This window comes from Pantherophis guttatus, chromosome 3 (genome assembly GCF_059756535.1).
Source record: "Pantherophis guttatus breed Tessera chromosome 3, ASM5975653v1, whole genome shotgun sequence".
Taxonomy (NCBI): Eukaryota; Metazoa; Chordata; class Lepidosauria; order Squamata; family Colubridae; genus Pantherophis; species Pantherophis guttatus.
Window position 1 is genome coordinate 86,884,126 of NC_142065.1, and position 24,700 is coordinate 86,908,825.

At 42.1% G+C, this 24,700-nt stretch overlaps 1 protein-coding gene across 2 annotated transcripts in view; it reads left to right on the forward strand.

Annotated features, from left to right (window-relative positions):
- Positions 1–20,461, forward strand: part of LOC117677337 (uncharacterized) — an 88,838-nt gene extending 68,377 nt beyond the window's left edge. Inside the window, exons 50-59 of one of the 2 annotated variants that reach the window (XM_087889988.1) lie at positions 709–750; positions 2,741–2,776; positions 3,917–3,955; positions 4,083–4,121; positions 10,568–10,597; positions 11,357–11,401; positions 11,497–11,835; positions 13,771–13,833; positions 14,835–14,864; positions 17,284–20,461. In XM_087889988.1, coding sequence (XP_087746114.1) covers positions 709–750; positions 2,741–2,776; positions 3,917–3,955; positions 4,083–4,121; positions 10,568–10,597; positions 11,357–11,401; positions 11,497–11,835; positions 13,771–13,833; positions 14,835–14,864; positions 17,284–17,382 — 762 coding nt within the window. In that variant the 3' untranslated portion in view covers positions 17,383–20,461. Of the gene's footprint in view, positions 1–708; positions 751–2,740; positions 2,777–3,916; positions 3,956–4,082; positions 4,122–10,564; positions 10,598–11,356; positions 11,402–11,496; positions 11,836–13,770; positions 13,834–14,834; positions 14,865–17,283 lie in introns of both variants that reach the window. The other variant, XM_087889987.1, reaches the window with a different exon arrangement.
- The last annotated feature ends 4,239 nt before the right edge of the window (positions 20,462–24,700 follow it).

A 24,700-nucleotide genomic window follows, 5' to 3' on the forward strand; every position in this document is an offset into this window, starting at 1 on the left:
TTAAAAGCATTTTTTCTACAACCTTAAGAGGTTGTAGGAAAAAATGCTTTTAAAAGCCTCTGACGATCAGGCAACTCAGCTGGGATTGTCAGCAGCTTTTAAAGGCATTTTTTTTTTCTACAACCTCTTCGGCCTAAGAAAAAATGCTTTTAAAAGACTCTGACAAACCCAGCTGAGCTGCGCGATCATCACAGGCCTTTTTTTTTTACTTTTAAAAGCATTTTTTCGGCCGAAGAGGTTATAGAAAAAATGCTTTTAAAAGTTTTTTAAAAAGCCTCTGATGATCACACGGCTCAGCTGGGCATGGAGTGGGGCAGGGACTTTTGCTACCGGTTCTCCGAACCACCCACCGCCATCGCTTCCAGATCGGGCGATCCGGTCTGAACCGGGACCATTTCACCCCTGGGTAAAACATACTTAACAAATGTCTCACTTAACAATAGAAAATTTTGGGCTCAATTGTGCTCATAAGTTACCTGTACAACAGCTAGACAAAAACTTTTTTTTGCTGTGTGTCTATCTGCACCCTTGTCTACTTGTATATGTAATATTTGCCAATGGCTCTCTGGTATTAGAATTTAGGGCATCGAAAATAAAATAACATTACAAAGTTCATGTTATGTCTATTCCTGAGTAAAGAAAGTATCTTTATGTTTTATTAAGGTTTATTATTAAATATTTTATAATCAATCAGTATGTTCTATACAGGGAGCATCATATGATGGCAACAGTAACCAATATGGAGGCCAGGTAATTTATCATTATTTATAATACATATGTAACATTTAATAGACATATTACATGCATATATGCATAGGGAAGAAAATGTTAAAAAGTGTTCTACTTAGTTTTGCTCCTAGATACAAAATGCAGATTACACTGAAATCTTAATTGGGGAAAGATAAACAGTAAAAGTTCACTAATTAAAATAGATTCTAAATTTGTGATATCAAAGTATATGAGAAATGGCTATCCCATTTGATATTTAGTCTTGTCTTATTGGCCTTGTTGATTCATTGTTGAAGTAGAACTGCTTTTTTAAGGCATATTGGTATGTCGCAATTATTATCCACTTTGATATTTCTCTTTTTGGAGGGTTAAACTTGATGAATTGCTTTCTTGTTGACACCAGGGGTGAAATTCAAAATTTTTCCCTACTGGTTCTGTGGGTGTGGCTGGTGGGCGTGGCAGGGGAGGGATACTGCAAAATCCCCATTCCCTCCCCACTCCTGGGGGAAGGGTATTGTAAAATCTCCATTCCCACCCCACTCTGGGGCCAGCCAGAAGTGGTATTTGCCAGTTCTCTGAACTACTCAAAATTTCCGCTACCGGAATCTGCTGAATTTCACCCCTAGTTGACACCCCTGCGTTTTCCTTCCCGGGATGTGTTCCAGTGGGGGCTAGACAACCATTTCTCTGGGATATTTGAATGACAAAATGGCCCTTTTAATTCTATAATTATGTGAAAGAAAATGGAAAGGAGATTAACTATGGCAATTCACACTGGTAAAAGCCTCATCTAGCCTGATATCTAAAATCCACAGTTTTGCTTCTTATGTTTGCCACTTTTAATAGACACAAGAGAGGGGGTTACTTTCAACTCACATTCTTGTAGATCTTTCTTTAATAATTTAATTTAATTTAATTTAATTTAATTTAATTTAATTTAATTTAATTTAATTTAATTTAATTTAATTTAATTTAATTTAATTTAATTTAATTTAATTTAATTTAATTTAATTTAATTTAATTTATATACCTCCCCTCTTCGAAGACTCAGGGCGGCTCACAATACATTTTCAAAAATCATTATAAAAAAACATTTAAAAATTAAAAACATTAAAAACATTAAAAACTCATTCATGCCATTCATGGCCGGGATCTCGCCAGATCACAAGAGCGAGATCAACGGCCCCAGGCCTTTAGGGGGATGAAGCACATGGTCACATGATCTGACCTCTCTCCCAGCCGGAGATTGGTGTAAACACACACATGCATGCATTACCCCCCAGTAGGGGTAAATTGGCTGCGTTTGTGACTGCTGTCACCACTATATGACCTTTCTTATTCAGAATATACTTATTAAAAGTGAAGAAGGAAGGCACAACTAGCTAAAAAGAACAGGGCTTCTTCATCCATGCTGTTGTGCCCATCATTTTTTACTATTTAACACCCCCTTAGAACACCCTAGCTGTCAGCAAAACCAGTGGTGGGTTTCAAAATTTTTTACTACCGGTTCTGTGGGTGTGGCTTGGTGGACATGGCATGGCTTGGTGGGTGTGGCTTGGTGGGTGTGGCAGGGGAAGAATACTGTAAAATCTCCATTCCCACCCCACTCCAGGGGAAGGATACTGTAAAATCTCCATTCCCACCCCACTCCAGGGGAAGGTTACTGCAAAATCTCCATTCCCACCCCACTCCAGGGGAAGGTTACTGCAAAATCCCCTTTCCTCCCGATCAGCTGGGACTTGGGAGGCAGAGAATAGATGGGGGCGGGGCCAGTCAGCATTTTTACTACCGGTTCTCTGAACTACTCAAAATTTCCGCTACCGGTTCTCCAGAACTGGTCAGAACCTGCTGAAACCCACCTCTGAGCAAAACCTTTCTTAATAAAGAACGGTTATTTTGTTTGCCTTCCCCTCATCCTGGCAAACATAGTCCAATATGAGAACCAATATGAGATTTCCTCAATGAACTATAATTTGTAATAACTGTTTTTGTAATAACTTTTTTTTAACAGGGTGAATCTTACAACAGCAGCAGCCAAAATGGAAAGGTAAAATTCCTGGAATAGTTTTACCTTTAAAGGGAAGCATCATTTGGAATGCTGGACTCTCTATCAACAGCATACTTGCAGTCAAAAAACTCAGATGTCACCCTTTCCTTTTGCTTTTCTTCCTTAGTCCTTGAAATTTATTGAACAATAAAGTTCAAACTGGAGTACAGAAGTCTGCTACTGATCTTGAAAATCTGTACTTCCTTTGATTATTCAATTCTGATTACGTAACAGTCAGTTGGTCATTTTATTTCCATCACTGACCAGCAAAATAGATCTTTGGAAAAAAAGAGTCACATTTTACTTGCTGAAAATCAATGCAGTCTTTACAGCACATAAATTAACTATAATAAAACCAGCTACACAGCAAGAGAGCAAAAATATTCATTTAAGAATTTGGGGCACAAAAATTAATATAATAGCGCATTATCCAATTTGAATAAGGCAATTATTTATTATTATTTCAAGTAATAAAATAGCAACATTACTGATCTAAAGTATAAAGGCATTACATTCCAAAAATCCATGGAAAAATGTAATTAGTGTTAATATTATATCTAGAGACAAATAAACATTTACTAAACACTGTTGATCACACAAATTAACAACAATTTGGATATGATTAAAATTAGATACCGTTTCCTGAAATCTGGTCAGGGTAACCTGCATATTAAACAACACTAAAAATAAGAGACAATTGTGAAATGCTGAGGAATATTTGGTTCTTGTGGATTTTCTTGGCATCTTTTCTGCCATGCCTCACTTTATTACTTCCCAATTTCAATTTCCAGAGCAGGACACAGCCTATTGCTAAGACTTTGAAGATATGAATTTATCCCGTCAGGACTATTGAAAACATCCCCTTCTATCTAAAACAACGTTTCTCAAACTTTGGAATGTTAAGATCTGTGGACTTCAACTCCCAAATGTCTGAAGAATTCTGGGAATTGAAGTCCACACATCTTAAAGTTTCCAAGGTTGGGGAACCCTGGTCTAGAAAAACAAGAGAAGAAGTCACTCCTCCACATGTCCCATAGCCAGGTCAGGATACGGTTAGGGTTAGGATTAGGATTTTCTTATCTCCCACTAAGAGTCATATAATAAAGATCAGAAAGATATTGGATTCCTCATATTTTACAGAATTCCTTCTCTTCTGGAGCCAGTCAGCCAGGAGATCAGGTAAGAGATTCTCTCTTGGTTAGATTGAGGTGTAACTTACTTGTTATTTTTAAAAGCAAAATCATAACATATAAAATTGCTTGATAAAAAAGCAACTGCAGCAGAAATAATTTCTTTTCCTTTGTAGAACTCAACTTCTTCGGGAGGCATCCAAACTGGTGGACAAGTAAGAAAATAATGTGTAGGCAGTCCCTTGACCCTGCCTTCATCCCCATCATTCTGTTTACTTTCACAGTGGGTGGGGGCAACCCCACCGCTAACCATTGGGAGAGTGAAGTGGTTCGGGAATAACGAGAGGCACAACCAAGCAAGTGACAACAGCTCTTTAATTTACAGTGAGACTTCAGCAAAAACTCAGAGGCTGCAGTCCTCCTTATATACAATCCTGGAGGGACTGTCAGCCAATCAGAAACGTAGGCAGGTTTGAAACTCCCGCTCAAAAGTATCAATACATAACACCCCTCCCTTCCCAGAAGGCACTGACATTCAAAAATTTACATAAGTACACACAAAATCTCGCAGGTGCCCAGGGCGAGTTCTTGTCCTAGTTGACCTGCGCAGTTCAGTGTTTGGTGGGGCGTCGAGCTGGTCGGAGGGACTTTCTGTCTCTCCCGGCTCCGCCAATGGAACCTCCTGGATTTTGTCCGGGGCGTGGTTATCCCCGGTTGGGAGTGGCGACTCGCTGGGGCGGCGCTGGAACCAGGGCTTGTCAGCTAAGTATTCTCGCGAACCCGGGCTTGAGTTAGCTGTTTTGGGAAAGTTGTTATAGTTAGGCTCGGATATGTCTAAATTTATGTTTGCTTCGCCGACTACCCTTTTTCTCAGCTGGTCTATGTGGCGCTTCCAGAGTCTATCTACCCCCACGTCTACCGTATAGGATTTCGGGCCCGTTATGCCCACTATGGTTCCTGCAACCCATAGAGGTCCGCTGGCATAGTTGCGAGCGAACACCGGGGACCCAACCTGAAACTGTCTTAGTCCAGAGGTCTCTCCCTTGAAGTTTTCGTGCGAATAGTTGGGGTGAAGCCTATCTAACACGCATCGGAGCTTCCTGCCCATGAGGAGCTCTGCTGGGCTTCTCCCTGTGGCTGTGCATGGTGTGGCATGCTGGACAGCTAAGAATTGATCTATCCTGGCCTGCCAGTCCCTGTTATCTAGTCTGGATAGGGCCTCTTTGGCCGTTCTTACAAAACGCTCGGCCAATCCGTTAGAAGCCAGGTGGAACGGGGCCGATAGGGCATGGCGGATGCCTAGTCCGGCCAAGTATCCCTCGAACAGGGTTGCTGTGAACTGAGGGCCGTTGTCAGATACTAGGGTATCCGGTAGGCCATGTGTGGCGAACAGCTTGCGAAGGGCCTTGATAACAGCCTCGGCTGTGGTAGAGGGCATTAAAATGATTTCGAGCCATTTCGAAAAGGCATCTACTACAATTAAAAACGTTTGCCCATGGAAGGGGCCAGCAAAATCAATATGGATCCTCCCCCATGGCCCTTTTGGTTTCTCCCACTCTCGGATGGGCGCTACCGGGGGATCGGGGCGAGACTCCTGGCAGGGTCTGCACTTCCCCACCCACTCAGAGATAACTTGGTCCATGTTGGGCCACCAAACGTAACTGCGGGCTAAACTTTTCATTCTGACAATGCCCGGATGCCCTTCGTGCAACAATTCTAAGACCCTCGTTCGTAGTTTTGTTGGTACTACCACCCGATCACCCCACAACAAACAACCCCCTTGCGTAAACAGTTCGTTTCGTTTGTTTACAAAACCTTGATAGTCCCCCCCGTCCACCTTGACCGGCCACCCTTTAAGCACCCACCCCATCACAGTACGAATGATCGGGTCCCTGGCTGAGGCTTTAGCCACTTCGGCAGAGGAAATAGGTCCCAAAGTTAATGTGTCCAGTAGAAGGACGGAGGCCTCAGGTGTTGGATTGGTCAGTAAGTCAGGTAGGGGACAGCGGCTGAGGGCATCCGCGTGACCCAGGGTCCGTCCAGGTCGATGTACAAGCTGGTATGAATAGGCCGAAAGAAAAATAGCCCATCTAGTCAAGCGTGGGGACAGAGCAGCGGGGGTGGGCCTGTCGCCTGCCAAAAGTCCTAGCAAGGGCCGGTGATCAGTCACAAGTTCGAATTGCCGGCCAAAGAGATATTCGTGGAACTTTTTAACCCCCACAATTGCAGCCAGAGCCTCTCTGTCCAATTGGCTATAGTTTCGCTCTGCGCTTGACAGGGTGTGAGAGTAAAACGCAATGGGCGCCTCTAGGCCGTTCGGAAGTCTATGGCCCAGGACGGCACCAACTCCTACGGGGGAGGCGTCACAAACCAATACAAGCGGTAGCGCTGCGTTGTATTGGATTAGGAAACTGTCTTCTGATAGAAGTCTCTTAACTGCCTCAAAAGCGGCTGCTTGTGGTTTCCCCCAGACCCATGGTACATTCTTTCCCAATAGTTTGTGTAGGGGATCTGCGACGGTAGCTTTGTCTTTCAGGAACATTGAGTAAAAATTGAGCAGTCCAAGGAAGGCTTGGAGCTCAGCTTTGGTCTTGGGGGCAGGTGCGCTCTTAATTGCTCTCACCTTGCTTTCGGTAGGGTGGATGCCTGTGCCGTCCACCCTGTACCCCAAAAATTCAACGGAGGGGACAGCGAACATACATTTATTTTTCTTTAACCTTAGTCCCGCTTCCCTAAATCTAGAAAGGACGTTCCTTACTCTATCCCCTAACTGACGTTCGTCCTGAGCGCTGACTAGAACGTCATCAAAATAGGGCACCACTCCGGGAAGCCCTTGCAGAAGGCGCTCCATGGTGCTTTGAAACAGGCCGGGTGCGACGCTCACCCCAAACTGGAGCCTGGTGCATTTGAATGCACCCCTGTGAGTAACAATCGTTTGTGCCTCTGCCGTGGCATCATCAACTGGTAATTGTTGATAGGCCTGAGCCAGGTCTAATTTGGCAAAAAATTTTCCGGGCCCCAGGGAGTGTAGTAGATGATGCACGATCGGCACCGGATAGGCGCTCGGCTGCAAAGCCTTGTTGATTGTGCACTTGTAGTCAGCAGACTTAACTGGGGTCACTATAGGGGTTTCCCACTTTGCATGGTCAACGGGAACCAACACCCCTTGTTTAATCAGTTTGTCCAGTTCCGCATCGATCTTTGGTTTCAATGCGAAAGGCACCCGTCTGGCCTTGAGTCTTATTTGGGCTACGTTGGGGTCTAAATTAAGGGAGATAGGGGTCCCCACATACTTGCCCAACGTGTCCCCGAAAACGTCCTGGAACTCGGTCAGGAGACTGTCTTTTAACGATGACTTGAGCATCTGGTGGACGCCGGTGAAGCCCATGCCGAGGGCTCGGAACCACCCCATGCCGAGAAGGCTGGGAAGCTGCTTCGTGACGATAGTCAGTGGCAGGTCTCTTTTGTAGTCTCCGTAGGTGACTCGGAACGTGCCCACGCCTTCAAGGGGGACTCGGTTCCCCTGGTAGTCTAGGATGCGCAGTCTCTGTTTGGAGAGCTGGTCCTTCCGGAACGACGGCAGGAGGGTCTTTAGGGTCGCCCAAGACATTATGGAGAGAGCCGATCCGGTGTCGATCTCCATTGAGCATGGCTTGCCGTTGATTTCGACCACCGTGCTGACTTTGTCCTCGATTTCCGGGCTGGCCTGGTCTATGTGAATGCTGCGGCCATCTCGAGGTTCAAATTCGCGCCATTTTTTCGCGCCGCCTTCTCTCGTTGGTTGTTTCTGGCGCGTCGATTCTGGTTGGCTGCGGCGCTCACGTGGTTGGTGTTTTCTGGGCAGAATGGCTCTGCAGACTCGCGCCAAGTGCCCTTTTTTCTCGCAACGCCTGCAAATAGCCTCCCTATGTTTGCAGGACAGTCTGTCATGGTGCCCTCCACAGCTGGGACAGCTTCGCCGGGGGCTGCCGGTGTCCTTTCTCTGGTGCTCCGTTCGGAAGACGTCTTCATCCGACTCGGACTCCGAGCTGGATCCGGCGTCTTCTCTGTGCACCGGGGCAGACTTGGGGTTGTCCTTGCTGGTCAGCGGACGCTGCAGCGTTTCTGCGGCTTTTGTGGAGGCTTCATGAGCCCTGGCCTTGTCTAGGGCTCCAGCAAGCGTTAAGTCAGGCTTGGCGAGCAGGCGCCGTTGCAGCCTAATGTCCCGGACACCACAGATGAGTTGCTCAAGCAACGCATCGTCCAAGTCTCTATAGTCGCAATGGGTTGCGGCTTTTCTCAGGCTGGCCATGTATGCGCTGACCGGTTCTCCCTCTCGCTGTACGCGCTGTCTGAGTTGGTATCGTTGCACGAACTTGGAGGGCACGGGAGCGTAGTGAGCCCGGAGCGTGGCCATCAGGGTGTCCCAGGAAACGGTCTGGACCGGCGTTGGCTCGCACAGTGACTCTGCCATCTCGAACACGTCCGGTCCGCAGTGGCTTAGGAAGAGGGCCCTCTTCCGATTAGCGGAGAGCCCTTGCATGTCGCTAGCTTCGAGCGAGCATTCGAACCTCGTCAGGTACGAGACCCATTTTTCGCGGGTCGGATCAAAAGGCTTGGGCGGAACGTAGGCAGACATGTTCGGTATGCCTCCTGTAGTTCGCCTCGTCGCCTAGCTGAAGCTCGTGGTCTCACTGGTTCGCTTGTTGTGACCTCAATCCCATCCTCGTCGCCAATGAAGTGGTTCGGGAATAACGAGAGGCACAACCAAGCAAGTGACAACAGCTCTTTAATTTACAGTGAGACTTCAGCAAAAACTCAGAGGCTGCAGTCCTCCTTATATACAATCCTGGAGGGACTGTCAGCCAATCAGAAACGTAGGCAGGTTTGAAACTCCCGCTCAAAAGTATCAATACATAACAGAGAGAATGGTGAAATTGTTGTCCAACAAACAACAGTGTTGACAAGGTACTGTTGTCAAACAACAGTGGTGACAAGGTACCATGTTTTCTTGGTTTCAGGAGAGAGGGTGTCATGTTCCTGCTGCAAAAATTGCTGCAAAACCATTTGCAATGATCCCCCCCCCCCCGATCTCAAGATCTATATAAGGTCCACAGCACAGAAGACATACTGGGCTTTGCACATTTAAATCCCACACCTCTTGCCTGTGAAAGAGACCAAAGAATAGCCTACAGTGATATCATATAATTATCACAGCTGTATTCTCCAACTCTCCAACATTCTGTAATTATCAAGGATAATGCCTAACTATGCATGGTATTGTTAGGGCAAAATAAGGCAACAGAATGAAGCAATCTTGTCCAATCAGGTGCCCTCCAGATGGGTTGGGACAATAATACCCAGTGGTATCTGCAAGGGGAAGTCAAGACAGACAAGATGGTGGTTGTAGGAACATGATCCATGCCCTGTCCTTTTTGCATCTGTGTCAGCATTGAACACATATACATATGGACACAGCTTCGATTGGGCTCCCATGACAACCTTCTTGCCTGTCTTAATACTTAAACTCTAAAGATGCAGCTAACGATTCCCCAAATTCCCAGGCTTTGGAATCTGGGAATTGAATTCACAACATATATCATTGGCAGTAACTCAATGACTGAGGGGGCAGCCCAGTGATTTGGAAGATAGATGAGCAGCTTAGAGTTAATTTTTGGTGAGTGCTACATTGTACTGCAGCAGACTCAATCAATAGCAATAGCAATAAGAGTTATATACCGCTTCATAGTGCTTTTACAGCCCTCTCTAAGCAATTTACAGAGTCAGCATATTGCTCCCAACAATCTGGGTCCTCATTTTACCCACCTCGGAAAGATGGAAGGTTAAGTCAACCTTGAGCCTGGTGAGATTTGAACTGCTGAATTGCAGCTAGCAGTCAGCTGAAGTAGCCTGCAGTACTGCAATCTACCACCGCGCCACCTCGGCTCTTTAGTTTTAGAAGTAGATATAGTAGAAGTAGAATAGTTTTCTTCTCAATTAAATATATTGTGTAATAAGTATGATAATGTAGGCTGTGTATATATATATATATATATATATATATATATATATATATATGCTAGTTTTTCTGAGATTTGCAAGTTAAGACAGTATGTCTTTTGAAGCTGATTAAAAATGGACCCCTGTAACACAAACCTATTAATCTATTTTTTTTCTTTAAGACAGAGCCAAGATGATGACAGAGTAGCAGTTTCCCTAAGCTCCTTATGATACTTTATTTGATTTATCAATTTTTATAAATAGTGTAGCTATCCAGTACTTAATTCTATATATTCAGGCTCAAGCTACTTTTTCCTCAACATTGATAACACTAATTGATAATAAATTGATAATTATCAATAATAATTTGGTACTAGACAGATCATATCTGGACTATATCCAGTTGAGCATATTGCAATTGCATATAAACATAAAAAAGAATTAAACATTGAATTTCAAAAATGTGAGCCTAAAACCTTAGCAAAGTTAACAAAATCATCTCTGGAAAAAATAAGAACTATGTTTTTAGGTATTGTGCCAGGAGTATATTTCATCATTCTCCGTAAAGAAGCATCGATTCATTTTCAGCCAAACAAATTGTTGACTAAAAGTGATATTTTACAAATAGTCAGAATATCTTTTATTAAAGAATTACTGAATTTCTGTTCTGTTTTCTTAGCAGATTGGATGTTATTGTACAGGTGGGCTTTTGGTAAGTGCTCATTTTTCCCTAATTTGTGTTTTGATTGCACTGAAGCAGAAATGGGATTCTTTGAGTTTAGTTTAGCATCATAGTTTAGCATCCATTACAGGTCCTAAAGCAGAATTTTGTTTTAATGCAAGGTTGCCCGAAGCGATCAATATCAGGAGTCGATTAGACAATCCAAGGGACCAATAAATGTCTGGGGGTCCATAGATTGTTGATAAATGATGGAAGGTCAATTAGGATCAATTAATATTTTGGAGCTCCATGCAAATCTCTAATTCTGAAGATGAAGTAGCTAGTAGTTACTCAGAGTTGGATAGAGCCATCAACAAGAGAAGTCTAGAATTGTTTCTATTATTATGACTTGTTGCATCATCAACCAGATGTTTAGACTGGATTTGGCATTTTAATCCACTTATCAAGTTCTTCCCTAGGATCTGGGAGAGGCACATGTTGTTTGATGGTGTTACAGTAACATTGCAGGATGCAAGCTGTTTCAAGTAAAGTTGATTTTTGCAATTGACTGATGATTTTGTCACTTCTGGTAGTGTTCAAGTAGTGCTCCAGATGTTTTGGGATTGCACACAAGATGCCTATTACTTTTGGAACTATCTTTGCTTTTCTTTGGCACAGTAATTTATACACTAGAAATGTTTCTATTCAAATATATAAGGTGTTCATCCAGATATATTAATAAATGCAACTTTCCTAGGGATTTTTTTTTCTGATCAGATTTAAAAATACAGATGAATTTTTCTTTAATAGGATTCCTCTAATCATGGACAAAGCAGCCAATATGGTGATGGACAAGTAAGGAATATTTTTCTATAGAAATGATGATTTGACATGAATTGACTTTCCAATAAGAATGAGCATGAAAAAAACCCTGATTTCTATTGTTACAGGATTCCCAATCAGCTAGTGGCCAATTTGGTCATGGAGAAGGAAGCTTGAATGGGGACACCAGCCAATATGTTGAACATGGTGGCAGTAGCCAATATGATGGACAAGGAAGCCAGCAGCATGGCCATAGCCAATATAGTGGTGGACAAGGAAGCTCCTATAGCAGCAATAGTCAATATGGTGGCAGACAAGGAAGCCAATATGGTGATGGACAAGGAAGCTCATATGGTGGCAGTAGCCAATATGGTGGACAAGGAAGCCAGGCTGGAGCTGGACAAGGTGTCTCATATAGCAGCATCAGCCAATATGATGGACAAGGAAGCCAGCATGACGGTGGACAAGTAAGTCTATATGGTGGTGGTGAAGAAAGTCAATATGGTGTGAGCATCAGTGGTGGGTTGCTCCCAGTTCGGTCTGGTTCTATAGAACTGGTAGTAAAACCAGCAGGAGGCTCTGCCCACCCGCCACAACGTCATCATGGGTGATCTGCGCATGTGCAGAAGTGCGTGCGCGCAGTCCCGTTGCGAGCCAGTAGTAAAGGTAAGTAGAACCCACTCCTGGCAAGCATCAATATGGTAGTGGACGAGGAAGCAAATATGGTGGACAAGTAAGGAGAATATTTTTAGGAGGATTTTATATTTTACGGCAATGTCAGCCTTTGATCACAGAATAAAATTAAGAAAAAAAATAAGTAAGTCCTGCAAAGAGAGACTGAATTGAGAATGCTTGGATTTGAGATAAAAAGGCTGAGGAAGGATATGAGAGGACACTTCAAATACTTGACAAAGCTGTGTACTTGGTTTCATTGTTCTGAGTGCAGAATAATGGATTTCAGTTACAGAACCAAGATTTGATTAAATAGAGTTCCTAACAGTAAGAGGAATACAGTAATAGAATACATTAATTCAGAGCGTTCCAGAAAAGTGTGGTGGATTGTTCTTCACTGAATGAGTTTAGGCAACACAACATAAGAGATTCACTAAGTATGGGGCCAACATCACTGAAAGTCAGTATGGTATAATCACTAAGAACTAGAGCCAGAAAGACCCAAATTCAAGTCTACCCTTAGCTATGGAAATACATTGGGCGACTTTCTGCCAATTATACACTTTTAGGAAAACCTCTGAAATTTGTTGCTGGGGAAAATAATGGAAGTGCGATATGGACAGGTTTAAGGCGATTTAAAGGTGCAATATGAATCTGATAAATAAATAATGACAATGATTCTTATTTCGTGTATTGGCCATTGTTTTAATAATGCATTTCCTACTTAGAGGGTATCTGCCAGAACAGTGAAGTCTTATTTTAAATGACTATTTGGGAAGAAGCAGTATTCATTATATACAAATGTGCATTAAATAAGAAAGACTACTTTCTGGGAATTGCCTGGCATTATGTGTTATGATGATCAGAAGTGCTTTATAGACTGTATAAACCACCCTTTCTGAGCCATCAGAATTTTAAATGACAGGTCATAAATTGAGGATTATCTATAGCAGGGGTGTCAAACTCGATTTTATTGAGGGCCCCATAAGGCTTGTGTTTGACATTGACTTTGGGCGGGGTGGGCATGGCCAGGGTGGCCATGGCCAGCTCGATGTCACTTGTGTCAGTGCCTCTGGTGGCCTGAGCGCTCTGCCAGAGAAAATGGGCTCGCGAGCTCCATTTTTGCCTGCGACGGCCTCCTGCAACACTCTGCCAGTGAAAATGGAGCTCAGGAGGGCTCCCGAGTTCCATTTTCACCAGCAGAGGCATTGTGGGTCTCTGGTCCTTCGCTGTTTCCAGGGCGGCTCTGCGGGCCAGATCTAAGCATCCCGCAGGCCGGATCCGACCCCCAGGCCTTGAGTTTGACACCCCTGATCTATAGATACTATGACATTTTTTTCATTGGTATAGATCAGGGAATACTATTGTATATTATGGCTGCAAGGAGAGAGAAAACCTACAGTGAAGAATAGATGTGGGCTCATAAAATTAACACCCTTCTCCAGTGTTCTAGTCTCAATTCAAAACAAGAAGGAGAAATCAATCATTTTTAGAAAAAAGTAAACAACAGCAACAGCTTGTCTTCAATGACATGTCTAGCTGGGCCTCAATTTCCCTTTACATAGAAGTAGATCACAATCTTTTCCAGTCAGGTTATAAGTCATATGGAAGTACTCAACATAAAGGTAGGCAGGTAATTTTTCTCTCAAGCATTAGCACATATTTATAGAACTGTTGGAACTTATGTTGAAATTATTTTCTTTTTCTAATTGCCTTTTTTGCCTGCACAGGGTTCCCAGCATGGAAGTACTCAGTTTGCTGGTAATGGAAGAGGCAAGCAACAGAGTGGACAAGTAAGGACTTCTCAAATAAATGTATTTGGGCTGCACTAGTTAATTGATTATTTCTTCTATTTAGAAATCAGTATAGCCTGTAATGTCCTTACAGTTAAGAAAGAAAATAGGTTGTTCTGATACTAATGTATTTGTTATACCTTAGGGAGAATGTGGACACTGATCTTGAGTATATTCAAACTTACAATCCTGGTTTTATTAAGTTCAATTGAACTTTTGAGAAATCCAATATAGTTTTGTACTGTAATAATGTGTTTTGATTACATACATTCAAAATGACTATGCAGTATCTTTCCCCCAAGTGTTTTGGAATATAAAGATTGGGTTGCTTATTTCTATAGGGTTTCTTTTATTCAGAAGGCAAATGATAACTCAGCTTTCTCAATGATTAATTTTTGTATTGGCTTAGACATTAATAATATAAAAAGAGTATATAAAAATGTATATGAGCCACCAGACCCAATTCAAACTGAAAGTATCTTAACTTCTAAATATTGGTATGTATTATTACCAACCATAGAGCTCTTGCATTGAATTATTTGTTGCACAGCCAGTGTATAATCTTAGGTTTACCAATTACAAGTTCTACTGAATTCAGTAGGATTTCTTTCCCAGTTAAGTATACTTAGGATTGCTGATTATAGAAGCTGGTTTTATTGGACTGGGGGTCTACTGCCGAATAGATTGCAGTACAAATCTTCATTCCTTATGTCTTACTTCAACAACATTAAATAAATGATACTGTTACAGTTTGGTATAACCAAACTAGATGTCCTGTCATTAATATAGAAATGTTGGCACATTCTTTCTCCAAAGAAACTAAGTCACATTTTAGAATTCTGAGAAAGAATATAGAAATACTGAACACCAGGAATTCTGGTTTTTGTTTGCTAATGCAAGGTCTCCCTACAGCAAGGTCTTCAAAGCTATATAAGGCCTTGCCATGAGTGCACCAACACTGAGCTGCTGACATAATCAATTAGTATCTGTTTTATCCACAGGCTTTTCAGAGCCATCAATCTCATAACTCTGTAAGTATTGGTCTCCGAAAATATTTCCTACTTTCATTTACTAAGGGCCTGTCAATGTAGCCCTGTTAATATCCTTTCTTCATGTCTTCAGTGAAGGAATGATCTGCCACAGCTGCTGCTGCATTGAAGAACACCAGCAGTGCTCTTCAAAAGGAGGGAGGAAGGAACTGGGGGGAGGCACAGAGACCAGACATGGGAGTCCTGAAGAGTTCATACACTTAAAACCCGAATCACTACTACTACTGCTGCTGCTGCTTCCTTTCCCTGCTCCGCCACAGCCCGTGTGACCTTTCTAATTGAACACTAATTAGATATTGCTTCCAATTAGAGCAGGGAATGAGTCGCTAAATCAACTCTCTTTCATTGGCCTCTTGTAGACTCTGCTTCCAACTGCTCTCAGCAGCTCTCTAGTGGGGATATTGATCTCATGTAAAATCATATAAAGTCTTCTGGGAGGTCAATAATCCCTGATGGCATCAATCAATCCCCATCAATAATTGCCAGATAAGTTTTTGTTTTGATCTCATGTAAAGTCTTCTGGGAGGTCAATAATCCCTGATGGCATCAATCAATCCCCATCAATAATTGCCAGATAAGTTTTTGGCTCCCTCCAGGAGCCAAAGAAGGAATAGCCATGGAGGCACAGAGCCCTGTGACTGGAATAAAAGGGGAATGTTGCAGTGGGCAAAGTGGAACCCAGCAGGTTGCTTCCCTTCTCAAGCTTCCTCCTCATTTGACACAGAATGCTTGCCTAAGAGGCTTTCTTCTGTTTTTCCAAAGAAAGCACCACTATCCTATGTGGATCAGCTTGATCCAACTTTAGGATCAGGAATGGTGCTGAGATGGAAGCCGTATTGTGGATACACGTCTTCATCATTTGTGAGCCATTTCAGAGCCAGAGCATGGAGTTTATATGAATGAGGCCTGAATGACTAAAACTATTTCTCTATGTCACACTTTAAATTCTATTAAAATGTTGTACCTGAGTTTGGATTACAGGTAAACCTTGATTTACGACCATTCATTTAACAGCCATTCAAAGTTACGATGGCCCTGAAAAAAACTGGTCTTTGCACTTAGGATTGTGGCAGAATCCCCATAGTCACAGGATCAAACTTCAGGTGTTGGGCAAATGGTATTTATTGACAACAGCCACAGCATCCCAGGGTTACATAATCACCATTTGCAACCTTCTTAAGGCATTTCCAACATGCAAAATCAATGGCAGCAAGCAGATTTGATTCATAATTATGACTACCAAAAAAAAAAAAGTCATAAAATTGGGTGACTCACTTCTAACAATGGAAATTCCTGTCTCAAAAGTGGTTTTAAGTCAATGACTATCTGTAGTGTGGTCATGCAGATTAGAATGTACATGTATTTGGTGTAAATGCATTCTCCCATATCTAACTGCACTTTGAATTAATGTGCTTGAAGATGAAGTCAGTGAATGAATTTTTTTTTTGATAAATCCAGTGAGCCTTCATGTATAATATCAGAATGGAGGAAGTGTAATTAAAGACAAGGGTTGTCCAGCCTCCTCAATCCCTCACCATTGTTTCTCCATTGCTACATTCCTATATTGCAGTCAACTCATTAAAGTAGCCACATTTTTAAGGCAGTTTCTAAAGCAGCCATATCAGTTTTTCAGGTTCACACAGAAGCCTGAAATAAGATGTATGTATGGAAAGGGGTGTTCTACTTGGCTTCCACATTTTACAAGATATCTCTATATTATTTTTGAAACAGGTATAGCTGTAATATTCTCTGTATGCCAATATCTATGAATTATTCCAAATTCTGTATTTATGGATAGAGCAAATCCTTTTGTGGGATTTCCAATTAATGATGACTGGGTTTAGGCTGTGGACAAAGGTGTAAAAAGAAAAGATAAAAAGAAATAGAAAAAAGAAGCTTCTAATTTCCTTTGCAGCAAATACAAGTATGATTACGCAATTATGTCTTACTTTTCAGTTACAAAAAAAAGCTCTCTTTTTCTATTGTCTAATATTTTCTAATCCACAATTCAAAAAATCTTTTGAATGCAAAAAGATTTTTATGCAAAAAATCTATAAGCAATAAATGTAGATGTTGTCTTCTCGCTAATCAAAGATGTCAATTTAGCCAGCTGTGCAAGTTCCATCATCTTCACCAAGTTTTCCTCTATTGTGGGTAATGCCAAATCATTCCAATTTGCTGCAATTGTCATATACAAAAAGAAAGTTCCATGACTTTCCCCCCCAGAGATTTATCTGTTAGTCCCAAAAAAAAAGTGTCTAGTGTAGAGATTTTTCTTTGAGAGCTGGGTTCAGGCTATGGAGAGGAATATAAGAAATAACAAGTTTTATAAAAAAATAGCAAAGTGTTGTACTTTGTTTCAGTCCTAGAATGTGATTTCACTTTTTTTCCCCTTCTATAGAGTGCTGTTGGAAAGCAGCCCGTCTTAGGTCTGGTGCTTTTCAGCATTCTGAGTGCCTTTGCTGTCCTTTCTTCAAGTGCATCTAAATGGATTATATGAACTTTTGAAATTTTATCAAGGAGGTAACACATTGGGGTCAGGTTTTTTTAGATGGATAAGTCATACAGTATATTCCTGTAGTCCCTGACCTCTACATACACAAGTACTGTTAACAATATGCCTCGTTGCAAATTACTGCTTTATCTCCTTTTTATATAGATAGGCACTCCTCATTTAGTGACCATAATTAGGACTGGCAACTTAGTCATTAAACGAAGCAGTTTCTAAGTGAAACCACAATTCTGCTATGAACTTACTTCCTTTCCTTTGCTTTACAAAACTGCCATAACTGTGAATGGTTGCTAAATGAGGCAGTTGCTAAACGAGGATTCTCTGTATATTATGCTCTTTATCTTTGTTTTTTTTTAATGTACTATATTGTATTTCATTGCAAAAATGACATTTTGGTTATGAAATTAATTAATGGATCAATTGACTTTGATCAAAGGCTGCAGTTTACTTAAGACAGTTGATATATTTGAAAATAACTACACTGAAAATTATGTAGATTGAGATAGTTCATTAGTCCCTACCATTGCATAATATAGTACTGACCCAAATTTTGACCCATTTTAATTATTGTATCATTGATTAAGGTATCAGAAATAATTATTCTGAGTACATTCATGAATAATTAGATTACAGCTGAATTCTAAGATTTTGAAAGGTACACTCTTGCAGCATTATCTAAAAGTTTCTTCATCATAAAAGGAAAAAATTATGGAAAAATCTATTAAAATTTTTTTAATTTTTTTTAAATTTTATTTTTCATAAACACATTTACATGTACAGTCATTTCTATCATTTTTCATTCATCTTTTCTTTTAACTTTCATTATTAATTTTTAAAAATAGATAGAAAATATATAAAAAATTTGAAGGAATACTATAAAAATCAAGTATATTCTACTCTTAATAAATATGTGAACCTAGATAGCAGGAATCTTCTGCAACTGTTTTCTTTGCTTCAATCATGTTAATCAATATAAATTCAAGGCAACAATAACATCTATATACTATTAAAACTCTCAGGTTTGTAACCTTTTACTGGACAAAATGCTGCACCATTTTAGGGCAAAACATTTTGAACCTCAACTAGTACTCCAAATAGACTAACTTGCCAAATGCATCCAAAATCTAGAACCCATGACTCCTGTGGAAATGAAATTTGGCAAAAGTTATAAAACATTTTATGACATAAAAATATCATACATTTTATGATACAATACAAATTATCATATTTCCCGTGGTGAGCTCCTGATGGTTGACTGTGCTATGCAGATACAACTCTGAATAGCTCCCTGAATTTTTAAAAAACTTTTCTAGTGAAGGCAGTACATTAGAAGTAATGCCATTATTGAAGGCAATGAGGAATTTGGTGAAGAAATATCTCTGAAACGATAACTCAATGGGTCACAGGCTGATTAGTTAGAATATGGTCCACAGAGAGGTGTGTCAAAAATAATCAAGATGGTGCAACCATACAATTGTGATGGTTGTTAAAATGGATTATGGTTTCAATTTTGTGAGTCATAGCCATCATCTTGGTCCTCCCGCTCACTGTTTATTTGGATATTTCTTGCCCAATCAACCCTTTGAAAGCAAACAAAACTAATAAAGTCACATCTGTTTTGTTGCAACATCATAGAACTCTTTGAGTAATGTAAAAGTGAGTTCTTCATGTAATATTCACCCTACTTCAAGAGGCTGTTTGGGATCTCATATTCTAAAGATCTTGGGTTCAGATAATTTGAAAAAAAATGCTTTTAATCTTTTATTCCCCCGCTCACATGCTCCTTGGGGTCATCTGAGAACATTTGCTAAATTTGCCATGGGCTCACCTTCTGATGGCTCAGAGTCAAACTTCTCTGTAGGTAACTCCAGTCCCGTGGGATCCCTGCTAAACTGGCAGGTCTACGGTTTTTGCTGGCATTTTCAAAGGCCCTACAAGCATGATTTTTAGGTAAAATTAATTATTTTTAATCATTTTAAATATCTCAGCCTTTGATGTTTGCATTCTTTTGTATGCTGCCAAGAGATCTTGTTGACTACCATATAGAGTTTAATAAATAAATAAATGAACCCAAGATACATTCTTTAAAGGCCGTCAAAGAAGGAAACGGGAAGTCAATTCTAAAAAACGCAATTCTTTTTTAAAAAATATTTTTTAGAACAGTAATACCATTCTTTCCACTATCCTGTACTTTTTGTTATCAGAATTATTGAGCTGGAAGAGGTAAGAATAACAATACATATTAACAGCAGTTTAAGAACAATATAGAGCCTACTTGCATAGGCTTTGTAAGAGTATATTTCCAAAGAGAAATAATGTACAGATGCCAAATGCAATGATGATAATCTAAATCAAATAACTTGTGTTGCCTTTTACATAAACCCAATAATATAGTTTTCTGCAATAGCTCAGTATGCTTGTATTTGCATAAGGCTATTTTATAGGGATGAACCATGAAACATATTTTATAAGGATGATAATTTGTGAATGATCTAAGTGTGGTTAGATGAGAAGGGATGGGATGGGCTGCAATCCCTCTTGTTTTCAAGCAGATTTGTCATGCTATTTCTGTTCAGATAGCCATAATTAAGCTTCAGCTAACCATCTTAAAACTCCCCCCCCACTTTAAGCATTGACTGTTAGACTATAGAACCATAACAGAGTATTTTATAGTGTCATTGTTACTCACACCACAAAGACCCTGAGTTGAAACAGTAAATTGCTAAACGACTCCTAAAATTCTTAATGTATAAACAGGAATTGTCAGGGCATTTTAAAAGTATAATTTCGAAGGTTCAGTCTACAAAATGACATGAAAGCTCAGTCGATGTTTAGCATTCAAATCCTAACTGTATTTAGAAACAATTGGCATGCAAGAATGTTCTCCTCCTCCTCCTCCTCTTCTTCATCCCACCTTTATAACATGCTAATGCTTCTGCCTCCTTTTTATATATGTACATCAAAGGGTCAAAGGTTGTGCAACAGCAAGTTTACATATATAAAAACTGTCATTGTATGCTTGTGAATATATTCTGGGCATTTGAAATAATAAAGCATAATATCAATAGTACTTGTGTGGCTTATTGTCTAATGTTTTACTTAAAAAGCAAGAAGAAGTTTGAAAACAGGTTTGCTCAACAGTTTCATATTGTCAAACTAGTTTTTCTTGTTCACCACTTAAAACAATTGCATGAGACATAGGGTGGGTCATTTTTCTCTTTTTCCTGGATTGCAGTGTTTTTAAATGCAATCTATTTTCTCTTTCTGCAACGAAGGTGGCATCTTAAACTATTTTCTTGTAGAAAACACTTAAACTGATATGCTACCATGGGAGACCCACAATAAAACCACAGAATGTACACATCATACAAAATTTCATATCAATAGCAATTCTGAAATTTCCCTTAGGTAATTAGGTGTAAATGTTTCAAAATGTGTTTTGGGGTTAATTATTTATTGTGCAGTATAGCCCCATACCTTCACAAGTATCAGAGTAACATGACATGAGTAACATGATACTCATGTAAAATATAATGCCCAGGAAATCAGATATGTCTTAGAATTGGAAAGGACCATTCAGACTACTGAATCCAGCTTCTGAACCAGTGCAAATGAAAGCATCCCAGACAAATGGCTATTTAGCCCAATCCAGCAGAGGAGAATTCATTGTGTGTCTGGGTAATTGATTTCCCTGGCAAACACTTGTCAGAAGGGCTTTTTCCAGTGGTGAAATTCAATTTTTTTTTACTACCGGTTCTGTGGGCGTGGCTTGATGAGCGTGGTTTGGCTTGGTGGGCGTGGCTTGGTGGGCATGGCAGGGGAAGGATATTGCAAAATCTCCATTCCCACCCCACTCTGGGGCCAGCCAGAGGTGGTATTTGCCAGTTCTCTGAACTACTCAAAATTTCTGCTGCCAGTTCTCCGAACTAAAAATTTCCGCTACTGATTCTCCAGAACTTGTCAGAACCTGCTGGATTTCACCCCTGGTGTTTTCCCTAACTTTGAAGTACCATTTGTCTTCCTGTAACTTCTGTTAATATTTCTTCATATGATCTTCTTTCCGGTATTTGAAGAGGTCATATTCCCCTCATCCATCTACTCTCAAAGCTAAATATACCCAGCTCCTTCAATATTTTTTTATAGGTCTTAAATCTATGAAACTAAGAAATTGAATTTCTTAGAGAAAGAAGGAATTATGAAACATTTTTCTTGAAATCCTTTTAAAGATGTGAAAACACCTTTTCTCTTCCTACTTCTCCTGCCATCCAGGGGTTGACAAGAGAAATGGCATTTGGCACAATGGCAGAGACTTGACACTTCTACTGTTAAAAAGCAAATAGCCCTGATTATCAGAGGACAGGGGCTAAACGAAGGGCATGCTTATAGCATCCTCAGCAACAGCAACAGCAAAAACCCTGCACCTCAATGTACCTCATTATGATTTACAGCAGATATACTATTTGATGGAACTTTTCCTTACAGAAAACTGAAAAACTGGCAATTTGAAGTGGAGTAAGAAAAGACAGGCAGAGCTTCCTTTCTAGGTCAAGGAAAGGTTGAATGACCTGAAAGATGACCCCAATGACTAATTCAGGTTACCAACAATTGCAGCTTTAGAAAATTATTTCTGGATTAATCCCTATAGGATTGTGTCACTAGGGGGAGGGCGTGGCCGGCATCGGGCGATACGGTGTGGATTCTGGAGCTCCAGAAGAGCACTGTACCACTGGGAGGAATACTCCATTTCGATCTAAGGTCATTTGTAGGCCGCTCGTCGTGTGAGGGCGAGTTGGATGTCACTCCCATTGGATTGTATCTGTCAGGACCCTTCCCGCTGTCGTGGGAAGACAGTGGAAATACCAGTGCGCCTCGTTGAACAATACCTGTATGTTACATCTTTTCTGAGACCCGTTTATGCTCCGTACCTCCATCGTTACACTTGGAGATGTATACGATATTGGATCTTCTTGCACTGCGAGATTCCCCCCTCTCGCAGATGTGGCCCTTCTCCCTATCGAGGGCCTACCTCAATGATGGGTTTTGGGACCTGGAGAGGTGGCATGTGAAAACTAGGGGGTTGAGGGGTTTTTTATTCAAATTTTTAGTTAAATTTTTAAGGGGTTCTAGGAAAGGGGAGGGTTTGATTGGAATGCAGGCTGTGGGCATGGGGGATAGCCCACTAAGGGGCCTGGCGGGCCTGGCAAGGAAGCACAGCGTGGGAGGTGGGGATCCCGGGGTCAAGGGGGGAGTCAGAGTTTGTCCGGATAGTGCTTTGAACATCACTACCGTGAGTGGGAGGGTAGATATGGCGGGAGCAGGGCACCATATCGAGTTAGGGGAGTGCACACCTGCTGTTTACGAGCGGTGGTGCGCTCCAGCCCCCAAGACTCCACCCGTTCCCCAGGTTGCACAGACCCTCAGGGCCCGACCCTCCGGCTGATGCTGTGCAATGCCAGGTCCGTAGTAAATAAAGCCCCCCTCATCTGTGATCTTATTGGTGAGGGGAGAGCGGACCTGGCAGGTATTACGGAGACCTGGTTGGGCCAGGAGGGGGGTATTCCCCTCGTTGAAATGTGCCCACCAGGTTTCCTTGCATTCCATTGGCCGAGGTCACAGGGCAGGGGCGGGGGAGTAGCAGTTATTATTAAAGAAGGTCTGAGACCGAGGGAGGCCACTGTTCCTCAGACGGCCGGCTGTGAATCCCTCCTTGTGAAGTGGGGTTATGGGGTTCAGCTGGGCTTGCTGATCACATACCTCGCTCCCTGCCACATGGCAGCAGCCCTGCCCGAGCTCCTCGACGTTATCGCCACAGTGGCGGTTGATACCCCCAGACTTATGGTCATGGGGGATTTCAACCTGCCATCTGTGGGTGAGACGTCGGAGATGGCTCAGGAGTTCATGGCTTCCATGACAGCTATGGACCTGACCCAGTTAATTCATGGCCCTACCCACACAGGGGGAAACACGCTGGACCTAGTTTTTCTCTCTGGACAGTGGTTGAGTGATCTTGAGATAGGAGACATAGTCACCGAGCCCTTGTCATGGTTGGATCACTCTCTCTTTCGCCTTGACCTTCAAACCGCTATACCCCGTCGCAGGGAGGCGGAGCTGGTAAAATGGTTCTGCCCCAGACGCCTGATGGAACCTGATAGGTTCCAGATGGAGCTTGGGCCACTTCCCGTGGCTCTGGCACACGCCTCGACTAGGACCTAGTGGCCGCCTGGGATAGGGTGGCAGCTGGAGCTCTGGATCGGGTCGTGCCTTTGCGGCTTCTGACCCGGCGCCGATCTCACCTAGCTCCTTGGTTCACTGAAGAGCTGAGGGAGATGAAGCGCTGGAAAAGACGCCTAGAGAGTAGTTGGAGGGCCAGTCTTTCTGAATCCGACCGGACACTGGTAAGATCTCATATTAAGAATTACCTAGTGGAAATAAAAGCAGCAAAATGTACATATTTTGCTGCTCTTATTGCGTCATCAGATAATCGCCTGGCCGCTCTGTTTAGGGTGACCCGCTCCCAGGAAGCGGGAGGATCAGGAAGCGCGGGAGGATCCCTTGGAGGGTAGAGCCGAGGATTTTGTTCAATATCTGCATGACAAAATCACTCAGATTTGGGAAGATCTGGACTGGGTAGTTCCAGGCGGGATGACTGAGGCAGGTCTTGAGAATGTTACCTGGGATGAGTTTGATCCTGTGACCCCTGACGACGTGGACAGAATTCTGGGTGGACTGAACGCGACCACATGTTTATTGGACCCATGCCCCTCCTGGTTAGTGCTGGCTTCCTGGGAGGTGATGAGAGGCTGGCTCCAGGGGATTATAAATGCTTCGTTGGGTGAGGGTGACTTCCTCGCCGCCTTTAAAGAGGTGGTGGTGAGGCCTCTCCTCAAGAAGCCTTCCCTGGACCCGGCAGTGTTGGCTAACTATTGTCCGGTCTTCAACCTTCGTTTTGTTGCGAAGGTTGTTGAGAGTGTGGTTGCGCGACAGCTCCCCCAGTACCTGGATGAAACGATGTATCTGGATCCGTTCCAGTCGGGCTTCAGGCCTGGATACAGCACAGAAACAGCATTGGTCGCGTTGGTTGCTGATTTCTGGAGGGCTCGGGACAGGGGTTGCTCCTCTGTCTTGGTCCTATTAGACCTCCCAGCAGCTTTTGATACCATTGACCATGGTATCATGCTGCACCGGTTGGAAGAGTTAGGGGTGGGGGGCACTGTATTACGGTGGTTCTCCTCCTTCCTCTCCGACTGGTTGCAGTCTGTGTTGGCAGGGGGGCAGAGGTCGACCCCGAAGCCCCTCATATGTGGGG